The sequence below is a fragment of the Parasteatoda tepidariorum genome, chromosome 8 (genome assembly GCF_982258835.1).
Source record: "Parasteatoda tepidariorum strain Cologne lab strain chromosome 8, Ptep-v5.0, whole genome shotgun sequence".
NCBI classification, from domain to species: domain Eukaryota; kingdom Metazoa; phylum Arthropoda; class Arachnida; order Araneae; family Theridiidae; genus Parasteatoda; species Parasteatoda tepidariorum.
The window spans coordinates 69,227,887-69,241,392 of NC_141762.1; the positions used below are offsets into that span (position 1 = coordinate 69,227,887).

Consider the following 13,506-nt stretch of genomic DNA (forward strand, 5'->3'; position numbering starts at 1 on the left):
GTTTCTGTCGAAATGGGTACGTAGTTTCTGTGATTGAAGTCTGTTTTATTTTGCATGGAATTAATTTTAGATAAAATTTAAAACAGAAACAAATTATTTCACTCTAAATGGGTTAATATGCAGATTGTAATTCTCTTTTCCCCAAAATTAAGTGCATTGACAATTTAAATTACACATTAATGTAAAAAGCAACAGTAATAAAACGTGTTAAATCCAACAAATTTTTATAGTAAGGCAAAATAACGTACAAAATGGTAAACTTTACTATCTGTTTTTTCTCTCTCTAAAAAAAACAGATTCAACATTGAGTTATAATATACGTATAGGTACCTCTAACGATAATATCGTACATATTTGTCGCAACCTTAATAAAATGTTGAAAAGTTAACCATCGTGTTCCAATTAAAAACCATAACATAAATCAACTCAGATAGCATTTGTCACAGTGACGTCACAATAAAATAAAAAACAATCACAGTAGTCACCGTCACAGGTGTCACTGTTTTATATTGTCCCAAAGAGGTCATAAGTGACATTGCTACTGTATTTTATGATATCACATAAAAGTCTCACTGACTATTTATTGAGACATCTGACACTTGGTAGTCACTACTATACACTATTGGGACTTAATTCACGGAGAAACGTCTTTGCAACTTTGTTCCTTTGAAAGTCACATGGGAGCCATTTCACAACTTGTCTTACTATTGGTAAAAAGGTGTTTTTTGTGACCAGTCACATTCTGTTTTCATATTTACTTTTTAGCAAATTTGTTTTATTGAAATCACGCGACTTGTTTCACTAAAGTTACGATACGCACTTTATTCAGACCAGCCACTTGAAAGTCTTGCAAGCAGCTTTTCGCGACTATCATCACTTAAAATTATCAATATATAAATCATCACAAATGGTCACAAAAATTACATTGACAGGTGTGACCAGCAGTTTAAATAATTCCGATAAGTCAGTCCTATTAATATGATTTTAAAAAATATTCTTTCCGTACAACGTTGCTCCTCTCCAACGCCCACAGTATCAATAAAATAAAAAAAAAGATCTTAAATGTCAACATACCCCTTGTAAAAATTACCCAACCGTACATAAATGAATTTATTTTCATGTTATATATTTGAATAAAGAATTTGGATGCTTTTTCCATCTGTTTTTGAAATAGATGTATATATTTACATTCTATAAGATTCATGTAAATAATTTCGAATGATACACAACGTTCATAGCCAACAAATAATGTTGATAAGATTTATTTAGTTAAAATAGTATCGATAATGAAGAAAGACAACACTTTTCCTTTTGTTTAATGAACAATTCCGAAAATTGAGCATTTTTGCAATCTTTTGACTTCAAATAAAATGCTTTATTCTATTTGCATGCATTTTGACTAATATTTTTAAGTTAATACAAAAAAAAGAGTTTTCTTTTAGGAAGAAATACTGATGAATTTTTAACAGAATAGGAAGCACTTTGCATTGAAATATACATTGTGTTCAAGAGTTTTTAGGTTTGTAAAATAATTTGTAGTTTGAAATACATATATTATAATCTGTGATAATTTTTAAATTGAACTTTATCACTTATAAAAACGCGATTGGAGAGATTATCAAAAAGATGAGACAATTTAAAAAAAAAATTAAAAGCAAAAGAAAGAAACATCTAATTGCTATTTCATAGCTTAAAGCAAACGATTTTAAAATCAGCAAACGATTTTAAAATCACAGCTGCATCGTCTGCCGTTTCATTTTTTTTTTATTATTAATTTGGCGACTTCTGAAATGTGCCTCAAACATTTAGAATAGTTGATTTGATTTTAAGCTCCCCTGGAATTAAACCTAGTCGTCCGCAAAAGATTTTATACAAGAGAGGAATTTTTAAACTTGCGTTGAAAATGTTCGATTCCTCTGTATTCTATCCTAATCTCCCCTACGATGAAAAAATTTTCTCGATTAAAGTTTTGGTTCAGAAATTTTTCGTACATTTCCCGCTTTATTTTATACGTTGAAAAAGGGACATTTTCACAAGAAGATTTCACTAATTGTTCAAGTAAGTAAATTTATTTATTAACATAAAAATTTAAATAATATGAAGTTGTCTTTCAATGGCCATAGTTCGCTAATAATTATTAGTTATAATTTTTTGGCTTTCATTTGCGAGAAATCAGTGCCGATAATAATTTTCCCTTTCTGCATGAAGCGATTCTGATTTTAAAATATTGCAATTGTTAGAAAAATAGTGCGGGAAGCTCTTTGTGCTCCTAATTCAGTTGTAATTAGCAGTTTCTCTAATTTGGTATAACAATGTTAAAATTTGATTCCGTTAATTTGAACTTGTCAAAGTCATAGCATAAATCTTTCAACTGATTATAGTGGTAAAGTAGTAGCGTTGGAAAATAAATGGCTCTCTCTCCCTCAATAATTTCAAAATTTTCCACAGCTTTAAAATTTTTCAATTTTTCTTTAAAGGAAAATAAAAACAGCAATAAGCTATTTAGTTTTGTTTATTAAAGATAAAGTCATAAAATAGATTATAAACTGCTGTTTGTAGAAAATGCAACACCATGAAGGAATCATCAGAATCAAATGAAATTCGCAGCAAATGTCAATTATAGGATATTATGCAAATTAATAAAGTTTCAGAGCCATCGCGCGTGCGTGGCGCGCGCAGCGCCCTCTGAATTGATGCTGAAAGCGTATAAATAAAGTGCTGTAGCGGGACGTTGAAAATAGTCTATGATTATTTGTTAGTGGCAAACGTTTAGTGAGACCTGAGTATGCCTCCACGACGGAAGAATAAGAAATTCAAGCAACTTACGGAATTTGAACGAGGGAGGATAATCGGCCTTCGAGAAGGAGGATTTTCCTATCGCGCAATAGCAGCTCGTATGCAGCGGAACAGTTCCACAGTGATGCGAGTTTGGAAGCAGTGGACCGACGAGCACCGAACAACTCGAAAAACAGGCACTGGACGACAGAAGGTGACGTCAGAGCGCGATGATCGACACCTGCTCCGCATGGCGGTGAATGATCGCACAGCTTCCTCCAGGCAGCTGGCAGCACATTGGTCTACTGCTACAGGTGTACAATTGTCGGCTTCGTCAATTCGTCGTCGTCTGCTGCGCCGTGGATTGCGTGCAAGGGTGCCATTATACAGGATTCCCCTCACGGCGGATCATCAACGGCTGCGTCGGCAGTGGGCTCTTGAGCACAGAGACTGGCGAGCTGATTGGCACCAAGTTGTCTTTTCAGATGAATCACGCTTCAATTTGTGGACCCATGATGGCCGTGTTCGTGTTAGACGTTATGCCGGTCAACGCTGCCTTCCTGAGTGTATTATTGAACGACATAGTGGTCGAACACCCGGAGTTATGGTCTGGGGTGCGATTTCGTATCATGGACGATCCAATTTGATACGAATTGAGGGTAATCTCAATAGCAACAGATACGTCCGTGAAGTGCTACAGCCCGAAGTCGTTCCTTTCCTTCAAGGCATCCCTGGAGCTATCTTTCAGCAGGATAATGCACGCCCACATGTTGCGCGGACTGTTAGAGACTTCTGTTCAGCACAACGCATGCAACTTCTTCCTTGGCCTGCTTATTCGCCGGATATGTCGCCTATTGAGCACGTGTGGGATATGGTTGGTCGGCGTCTCACTCGTGATCCGCGTCCTGCAGTTTCCAAAGACGAACTTCGGTTGCGCATACAAGCGATATGGAATTCTCTTCCTCAAGCAGATATTCAACATCTGTTTGACTCCATGCCACGTCGTATAGCAGCACTTATTGCAGCGCGTGGTGGCTGCACCAAATACTGATTTCGGACGCTTAATTTGTTTCTTTTGTTTTGAAAATTTCATCATTTATTTGTATCAGTACAAGTCGTTTCTGCATTAAATTTCATTTGATTCTGATGATTCTTTCATGGTGTTGCATTTTTTACAAACAGCAGTTTATATAGTGTATAATCACGTTCACACAATTTATATTTTAACCGATTAATGTTTTATTTTATAAAATATTTGTTATTATTCGATTCTGGTGTTTAAGAATAAAATTTTTTAACTGCAGGTATTAAGATCGTTTGACATAAGTTTAAAAGAAAATTGATAATCATAGTTATTTTCGTGCAACAATAAATTACATTATAAATATAATCTATATACAAAAGAATAAATCTATACAAAAATAAATAAATGAAAAGAGTACGTAATACATCATAATCTAGAAATAAAATCATTAAATTAAGGAAAAAAAACTAAGAAGTTAATTCATAGCGAAAATAAATGGACATTTAAAAGTATTTTCGACTTGGAAATATATAAAATTAAATGTATAAGAAATAAAAAATAAAAAAAAGCAATGCAATGGGCAGGTGAAAAAATATTAACTACTGAATAATGTTGATAAGTTTATATTTGACATTCTCCAATTAGCAATTGGAACTATTAAGAAACAAATTTCGACACCAAAGATGCTGAGTCTCTTTTTTATACGATAACCTAAAGAGTCTGAAACAAGATTTTATGTCCGAACGATGAGCAGTAATTTGTGGATGGTCCCTAAATTTGAACTGACGTATGTTTGCAATTTTAAGAATTATCAAGGGCATTAATTTTTAAATGAAATACAAAGATGACTTAAGCATTTCAAAACGACTAATTTTTTTATTGTATTAAAACAATGCGATATTAGTGAATAACCCCCCGGAATTTAAAGTCTTTTTATCACAACTTATTAGAATAAAATAACAATCGCTGATTGGCTGCAATTTGAAAACTTAGAGCAATATGACTTAATTGTTTCATATTTTTAGATAGTGAAAACTTTTAGAGAAAACTAGGTATTTTTAATATAAACAAAATTAAAGGCATTGGAGGAGAAAAATTTTTAATTTTAAAATCGTGTGCTCGCTGAAATGGTATGTTCTAAACTAAAAATAGAAGGAAAAAAAACAGGAATATCAGAGCAAAACGCTACAAATCAGGACAATAGAGTAATCAGGACAAAAGAGTTCTGAATATTTTTAATCAGAAAAATCCGGAATATCCGGATAACTATGAACTCCGTACAAGAGAAAAGGCATAGTATACTTTTACCCTTGAAATAAAATTCTTTTCAAAAAAAGCAAAACTGGTCAGTCTCCATCTAATATTCCATCATACTACGCTAGTTAAAGGGACACCTATTAATTATTTCATTTATTAAATAATCTGAACTATGTATCTAGCTAATTATTTTTCTGTATTTTTTTTATGTTTTTCTTTTTTTTACAATAATGCATACTAATCAACAACTGTGCAATTTCCGTTTTTTAAGGATTTTGTTTAAAATTTAGATTGTTGTAGCTGTAGTTCATTTACGTCGCTCTAGAGCTGCACAATGGGCTATTGTCGATGGTCTGTGAAACATCCCAGACCAGATCCGAAGACATGCGATTACAATTTAGATCCTCTGCAGAGGGGATGCCCCCCCTCAGTTGCCCGACGACCTGCACGCGAAGTCTAGCACTTTGCGGTAGAACAGTTTAACGAGGATCAATATCGCACACCCTCGGTCCCTAAGCAGACTGATCCAAGTGGTCACCCACCCGCACATTGACAACAGCCAGTGATGCTTGACTTCGATGATCTGCTGGGAACCTAATCTGAACAATCTTTCCACTGCAGGTCTTCGATTGATTTTGTGAAGTAATAAATTTATTCATACATATTTTTTTGACAATTTAGGCGTTCTTTTTTGCTAAATTTATAAATTTTTGAACAGTCAAGAAATTAAAACATCTTAAGCTTAATTTTAATTCAAAATCCCGACTTTTAACAGCAAATGTAAATTGTGTCATTTAATAACTGGTCGTTTACTTGGTTATTGTGTTGGTATTATAGCTTTCATTTCTGTACACTATTTCATTCAGTACTGATCTACTAATGATGTTTTTTTTTTATTTTCTCACAACAGAAAGCAAGCATTATAAAACACGTGTATTAAACCAGTACATGTATAAATATAACTTAGTTTTCTAGATTTATCATCTATTATTTTTGAATTTAGCGTACGCTGTTTCCTTACAGAGTTCTTTTTTCTTCTTCTTCTAAATTTAGTCGCGAACTTTTAATGATTAATGTCATAAGGAAAAAAGGTTTCAAAATTTTAGCGAGTTAACACTTTTCACATTCGTAATTGTCAGCTACACCTCCATCCGCATAACCCACCTGTCGATACCTCTGATTACATAACAATGTCTTTAAGCATGAACAATACTGATAACAAAAAACAATAAAATTATCATTTGCCGAAGGTAGTAGCAATGATATCAGAATACAAAGATTACAAAAAGCTATTTAGTTTAAACTAAAGCTGTAGCATATCTAATTCATTTAAAGCAGTTTTTTAAAATAACGATTCCTTAAGTAAAATATTTGCGCGGTATGAGAATTTTTCGTGGACAAAATCGGAGTATTAAACGCAACATTACGGAATATTTAGATCGGAGTATTAAACGCCTACAAAGTTTTAATATTTAAAAATATAGAAACAGCACTTTGTTTGCTTGAATAAAATATTTAAAGTGTTGCGACATGGGTGAAAATATGGATAGTGACGTCCCATATGTGACCATAGAGGTAAGTTGTAATTTAAGTTATTATGTACTTTTACATAGGGAAAATAGTAGCGTATCTTAACATCAAAAATTGCAACAACTACAATCGATCAAAAATTCGGCCTAGTGAAGCACTGAGGATGATTTTTGGTGTAATTAGCTAGAATGTCCCATTATATTTCTTTTGGTGTAAATAGGTGATATTTTTATTTATAAAATTTAAAATGACGGTAAGGTATGATGCACATTAGAGTCTGTATAGTTATTTTTACGATCTAATTTAGAATAAGAATAATTGAATCAACGAGTTCGAAAACCGGTCATCTCCAGCAAAACTAATTTCGAGGGAGAGGCAAGAAATTGAATCGTTAAGTATCAGCTTGATATAGATTTTTTTTAAGTACTAAATATGGTTGGTTACAAAATATTCTTATGCAATTGGGCGATAACATCACTTAATTTTTTAATTGAAAAATAATTAGAGCTAGGAGATGACCGGTTTTCGCACAAAACCTTAAAACGAATACTATACCTAATTTTTAACAAGCGAAAATATTAATGATTTTTCATTTAGAAATGAAATAAAGACTTTTAAGTCTTTGAGTATATATTCATGAATGTTTGTGTAGATTCAAAAATCTTTTGGATTATGACTATCTGTGTTCTAGGCCACTTACAAATATCTTCATAGAAAGGCAAAACCTCATGTGGTTTATATTGTAAAAACTCTTTGATGTCTGCAATTTTCATGTGGTTTATTGTAAATATGCTTCCAAAATGATTGTTCCCAATAATTGCTTCCAAAATAATTGTTTCCAATAATTGCTTCCAAAATAATTGTTTCCAATAATTGCTTCTAAAATAATTGTTTCCAATAATTGCTTCCAAAATAATTGTTTCCAATAATTGCTTCCAAAATAATTGTTTCCAATAATTGCTTCCAAAATAATTGTTTCCAATAATTGCTTCCAAAATAATTGTTTCCAATAATTGCTTCTAAAATAACTGTTTCCGAAATATGCTTCCTTATCTGGTTATGGTGGCACTTTTAGAGTTTTTACAAAATACATTATTTTACTAATTTTTAATGTTATTAATGTTATATTAATTAATTTTTCAATGTTTTGCTAAATTCGTTTTGTTGAAGAATTAAAACAAATGCTGTTTTATTAAAAGCACAATTTTTGAAATATTTGTACTAAATTAATGTTACTTTGGTTGTATTTTAACGTGAGTGCCTTAGGGATTAAGAAAGTGTAACATTTTTATTAGTATGGTACAAAAAATATACTAAAGCATGGTGTAAAAATACAATAATACAATAACAATAACAGCAATGCAATATACAACATAACATTTATATTATAACAACAACTGAATGAAAGTTAGTCCACAGTTCGAAATTTCTAGGAAAATATGGTTAAACTATTTAATAATTATTTTATCATATTCAAACAAAACCGCTAAATAACCAAAAATAAGATTGTATTCAAACTGTTAGCTGTGAGAAAAACCGTTATTTAACTGCTTTCACTTACTACGGTTAAACAGCCAGAATTTTATCTTACCGATTAAACCCACCTAATGAAGCCACTTAGTTCCTTCGCACATATTACAGCCGAGAGGGCTAATCTGTCATTCTCATGACCAACAGAACAGGGGTTCGAGTATCAGCGTTGACACCACAACATTTCCTAACCCTTTTAACACATGAAGAGTTTCCAGTGTTCTGCACTCCTTAATTTGTAGGCTTAGAATGTTAGAATATGATACACTCCTTTACGCATAGATTACAGCTCTATAAAGTTGCCAAACTATCTCCAATGCCCAGTTAAAAAAAATTATGGTTCTGAAACCATGCTCGTTGTAAATGGTTAAAAAATCACACAGTTTAATAGTCATTATTTTTTAACCATACTAGTTGTAAACGATTGCAAAACAGTGGCGGTAAAATATGTTCTTTACCGTAAACTTTACTGCTAGTTGGATGGAGAAACTCTGGTGGTTATTTTGCCATAATTTTGGAATGAAAATTCTAACAGTGTAATTTTAAGATAAATTCATGTTTAAAGTTAATACTGATTATAGATTAAGATAATATTTTTGAAGCGATTATTTTTTGAAAAATATACTAATTGATTTAATTTTGTTGTTTCATAGAAATAGCAATCATTAAATTTAAATTTCAGAATAAAACAGTGGAATTTAAATAAGTAAGTTATCTAATGTAGTGTAACGTTTATTTTAAAGAAATGTAAATATTAATTATTAACGATAATACTAATTATACTTACATCTACATCAGGCATAGACTCCCAAAAATAATAATTAATTAAGAAATTAAAAATATTGATCTTTTTCAGCTTTTTATATACATTCTTTAAAACTCTATCAATTATTCATTTTTGTTTAATTGGCAAATATTTTTCATTATGAAATTTAAAGATTGAGTTCAATTAAGGAATCATGATGAAAATAGAAAACTTATTGATTTGTGGAAAAATATTTCTTTTAAATTTTTATCTTCGAATTTCTTAATTGAAAAAATAGAGGAAAGGAGAACAGTTTTTGCAAAGAGGATAATTAAAATCTTTAAAATGAAATAATGGTTTGTTTGATGAAAATTGAATTCAGTACTTAAAAGTGAATTCTAAATTGATTTAGAAAAATTTTTGTAAAAAGGAAATGCTCTGATGATAAAATGGAAGAAAAATATTTTGAAATAAAATAGTTTGAAAAAGTCGAATTGATTACAGCGAAGATCTTGACTTAAAGTGGAATGTAAAAAACTAAAAGAGAATTTAAAGTATTATAATGAAAAATTTAAAACTGCGTTTTTACTTTTATATTTACTTGACTCGGTAGTAACAATGAATTTAATTTAGTAGAATAAATACCAAGTTACTGATCTATTAATTAGTAGAAAGAATAATTAGTAGGTTATTAGTAAATTAGTAGAATGAATTTAATTAGTTAGGAAGTATTATAATGTAAAATTCAGTACTGCGTTTTTACTTTTTTTAAACTTCACTTGGTACTAATAATGAATTTAATTTACATTGCTGGATATCTTAGAGTTTCAAGTGGGATTTTCAAAAAAGAGAAGTCAATATTTCAATATTTTCTCTATAAAAAATTTATTACAATTTTAGGTTCTCAATATCAGATACATTTTTTTAAACTAAGTTGATTAATAAGTTTTTTAAAATAGTTGATTTGAAGTGGGTAATCTTCTACTCTGTATGCCATTTTTCGTAAGATTCATTTAGTAGGAATATTATTGAAATTTCAAGAACCTTTTTCGTGTAAGTTTTCCTTTTCAGCAACGGATTCTGGTCAATCTCTTTTATTAACTAGAATGCTTCCCCTTCTCTTTCTTCAATGTTTTTTTCTTCTTCTTAAAAATCGATAATACAGCATAGAACTTTTATTAATGAAATTATAATATTATAATTGTATTATTTAGTTTTTTATGTAACAATATTTTGTTAAATAGTAACGAAATAAACGAGTACTTAGCTTGGAAAATTAGTGAAAAAAATTTTAACTTTAGACCTAATAAGAAGAAATATTTCAAAAATAATTTAATTGTTAACGAGACGTACTTCATTATAACTGTGCGAATAGGAAACGGAATTTAATCTCAATTGAATTAAGATTTTAATGAATTCCTCAATTGAATTAAGGAATCATAATCATTCTCAATGAATCATGATTATTCTCTATTGAATTAAGAATATAATGGGAAAGATATTTCCATTATATCTAACATCTAAAGGATTATAAAATAAAGATTTTGAGAACGATAAATAAATCTCGTAAATTTTCCTACTACATTGGATAAATAGCCATTATTTAAAGTAAAGAATAAAAAGTGAAAAAAAAACCATTTAAAATTACAATAAATTTTGAACAAACTGGAATTTTGTTTAAAACTCGCATTAAAGTAAAAAAAAAAAAAGTCTCTTGCAACACGTCAAATTGTTACAATTCTGTGGGCTTCAAAATGGCTTACGTGGTATGTTTTACTGTAAAGTGAATAATTCTCGCAGCATTCATCAAATGCTTTTTTTTTAATTTCATCGTACTCTTTGTGCATTTTTATACACCACTCTGTAGTTTTAAGTTTCTGAGTCTTACAGTTTTCGCGCAACAAAACAAAATGTAACGAAAAATTGAGCATCCAATATATCATCATAGAACAGTATATAGAGAAATTACGCTAATTAAGACTTTTTAATTATTTTACTTTCAAGAATGAATTACAAGTTGGGATAATATGACCAAGTACTTTTCTGCTCATTTTGCCCCCTTTTTATCCGCTTGACTTTTACCTACCTGTCAATTAGAAGGGCAATGCGCAATCTCCAGCCGATCAGTAATTGCTTCACTCTTACTTAGCGGGAATATAGGAAGAGGAAGAAAGAAGTTGGAGAGGAATCAATGGAGAGGAGTGCAAAATTTCTAAGTAGAGAAATTTTGTGCAACTCCCCGTTTTTTTAACAGACAAAAAATTTCCGCATTATTTCACAGTGTTGATCTAGTTTAGCAGAAGGAAGAAATAAACCAGACGCAAAATCTCTGTTTTAAGAAGTTTTGCTCTCCTCATTAATATATTATAATTTTTAATTTAATGATTAATAATTAATGGGTAAATTTTCATATCCAAAAATATTTGATACATAAAATTATTTTCAAAATAAATTGTGTCCCGCAGTGGACTGATCGTAAAGACACGGTTCCCAGCAGATCACCGAAGTTAAGCATCACTGGCTGCGGTCAGTGTGCCGGTGGGTGACCACTTGGATCAGTCTGCGTAGGGACCGAAGGTGTGCGGTATTGGTCCTCGTTAAACTGTTCTACCGTAAAGTGCTCGACTTCGCGTGCAGGTAGTCGGACTACCGAAACAGGGGTGTCACCCCCTCTGCAGAGGATCAGAATTGTGAAGGCATGTCTTCGGATCATCCTCAGGGATGTTTCCCAGACCGTCGCCAATAGCCCATTGTGCAGCTCTAGTGCGACGTAAATGGGCTACAACGACTACAACATCAAAATAAATTGTGTCAGATGATCTGAAGAGTAAACTGCATGTCCAGATTACCACTCCTAACATAGGGTCCAAGAGGTCGTGGGTTCGATCCTCGCCGGCCGAAGACTCCCCGTGTAGTAAATGGTGACTGATGCACGTTAAATCTGTCGAGTCTCAAAGTCCTCCATGTTCTCACAACAAATCAATACCTCTGGGGGTACTGATCCAGGAGTTTCCTTGTCTTCTGGATTGGTTCAAAATTACAAGGCTACGGAGTTGAACGTAAGTAGTCGTAAACCCATGAAATTGGGTCGGCTGTTCAACGACGGTTATAAAATAAAATAAAATAACATAGGGTAAAATTTTACAATTAAAAATAATTTAGACTTAAAAAATAATTTCAAAATAAATTGTGTCGAATGAACCGAAAAGTAAAATGCATGTTTAAATTACCGCTGCTATTGTCATAGAAACAAACTAAAACCATTTTAAGCTTGACCTTTATTCAAGAAAGCGTTAATTGTTGGAAATACGGTTACTTGAAGAACTCGATTTACGTACCAGTTGTAATACCTCCAGAAATAGCAATAGCCATGGTAACAGCTAAAGCTTCTAGTTGAGCATAAGCCTGACTAGCTGCAGACCAGTTGTCGCCCGGTTCGATTCCCGTCAGTACATTCTGTATACTGTGAAACTGAGTAGTATTTTCAGCAGGAGTCCGGGAGGGATACAGTTGATACAAACTAAAAATAAATTAAATATGACTAAACAGTAAGTTTACTTGTATTTATGGCAGTAAATATAGCGGGTCAAGTGAAAGAATCATTCTTAACTTAACATTCACTCTGCTAATTTAGTAAAGCACCATATATACATATGGATAGTTGACCATGCAAAGCTTAGCATAGGTGTTAAAATTCGACGGAAAATTTCCGGATTACTACTTCCGAATTATTTTCACGTCTAAGTTTGAAAAAGCAGGCCATTCAATATTATTACACATGTAGTGTACTCAATATAACGCTTTCTTTCCATTTAACTTTCAACGAAGCTAACAACTTTGGGGTGGGGGAGTTCTTACAGTAGACAAACTACACCTGATTATTATATTTTTTTAGATATAATTTTTTGGTAAAATAAGTAGCCAAAATTTTTCATACGGGTGTGCTACTCTAGGTTCAAATATTTTTGCACTTAAGTATTATTTCAATAAGTAAGACTTTTAAGATGAAAAACAGATCAAGATTTTGTTTTAAACAGAGATATTAGAGCTCCTGTAGCTTAGGGAATAGAATGATTAACTCTGATGAAGTGATCCATATTCGAATTCCTGCTTGGACTGGTCGTATGGATGCTGCTCACGGACCGCAATGACATACTTATATTTTTTTTAGTTAAAATATAAGAGTTAGTTAAAATATGGGAGTTTGCTTGTTAAAATAACAGTACTCACTGCTTAAAAAACAGGCATCTGTTTTTAAATAACAGTATTTTTTGTGAAATAAACGGTTTTATACTGGCACACCAGCTGACAACATTTTTCCGTACGTTTAAGAGATTTTTTTTGCAATGTAGATATTTAAAAACATTATATATAACCCGATGTGCTACTTTTTAATGTGTATTAATTATAGTATTATGACTCAAATTATGAACATTAAAGATTTTTTCTTTTACTTTTGTTATTTTTTACTCGTGTTATATTGCAGTAAAATTGAAAGAAAAAAAAATCGTTTATTTATTATTATTATTTTTTTTTTAAATAATTTTGGACAAACCTTTCTAGTTTTGAACCTGTGCGATAAACAATAAAATAAACCAGATCAATAAAATAAACCAATTAATATAGCATGGCGCATAATTGGATA

The 13,506-nt window shown here is 31.4% G+C and overlaps 2 protein-coding genes across 2 annotated transcripts in view; one reads left to right on the top strand and one right to left on the bottom strand.

Moving 5' to 3' along the window:
• Positions 1–13,506, bottom strand: part of LOC147806268 (ammonium transporter Rh type A-like) — a 53,917-nt gene that overhangs the window by 4,310 nt on the left and 36,101 nt on the right. Inside the window, exon 8 of the mRNA XM_087169074.1 lies at positions 12,200–12,381. Within this exon, the coding sequence (XP_087025200.1) occupies positions 12,200–12,381 (182 nt within the window). The remainder of the gene's footprint in view (positions 1–12,199; positions 12,382–13,506) is intronic.
• Positions 6,325–13,506, top strand: part of LOC107456238 (ammonium transporter Rh type B) — a 76,349-nt gene continuing 69,167 nt past the window's right edge. The window contains exon 1 of the mRNA XM_087169068.1: positions 6,325–6,631. Within this exon, the coding sequence (XP_087025194.1) occupies positions 6,587–6,631 (45 nt within the window). The 5' untranslated portion in view covers positions 6,325–6,586. The remainder of the gene's footprint in view (positions 6,632–13,506) is intronic.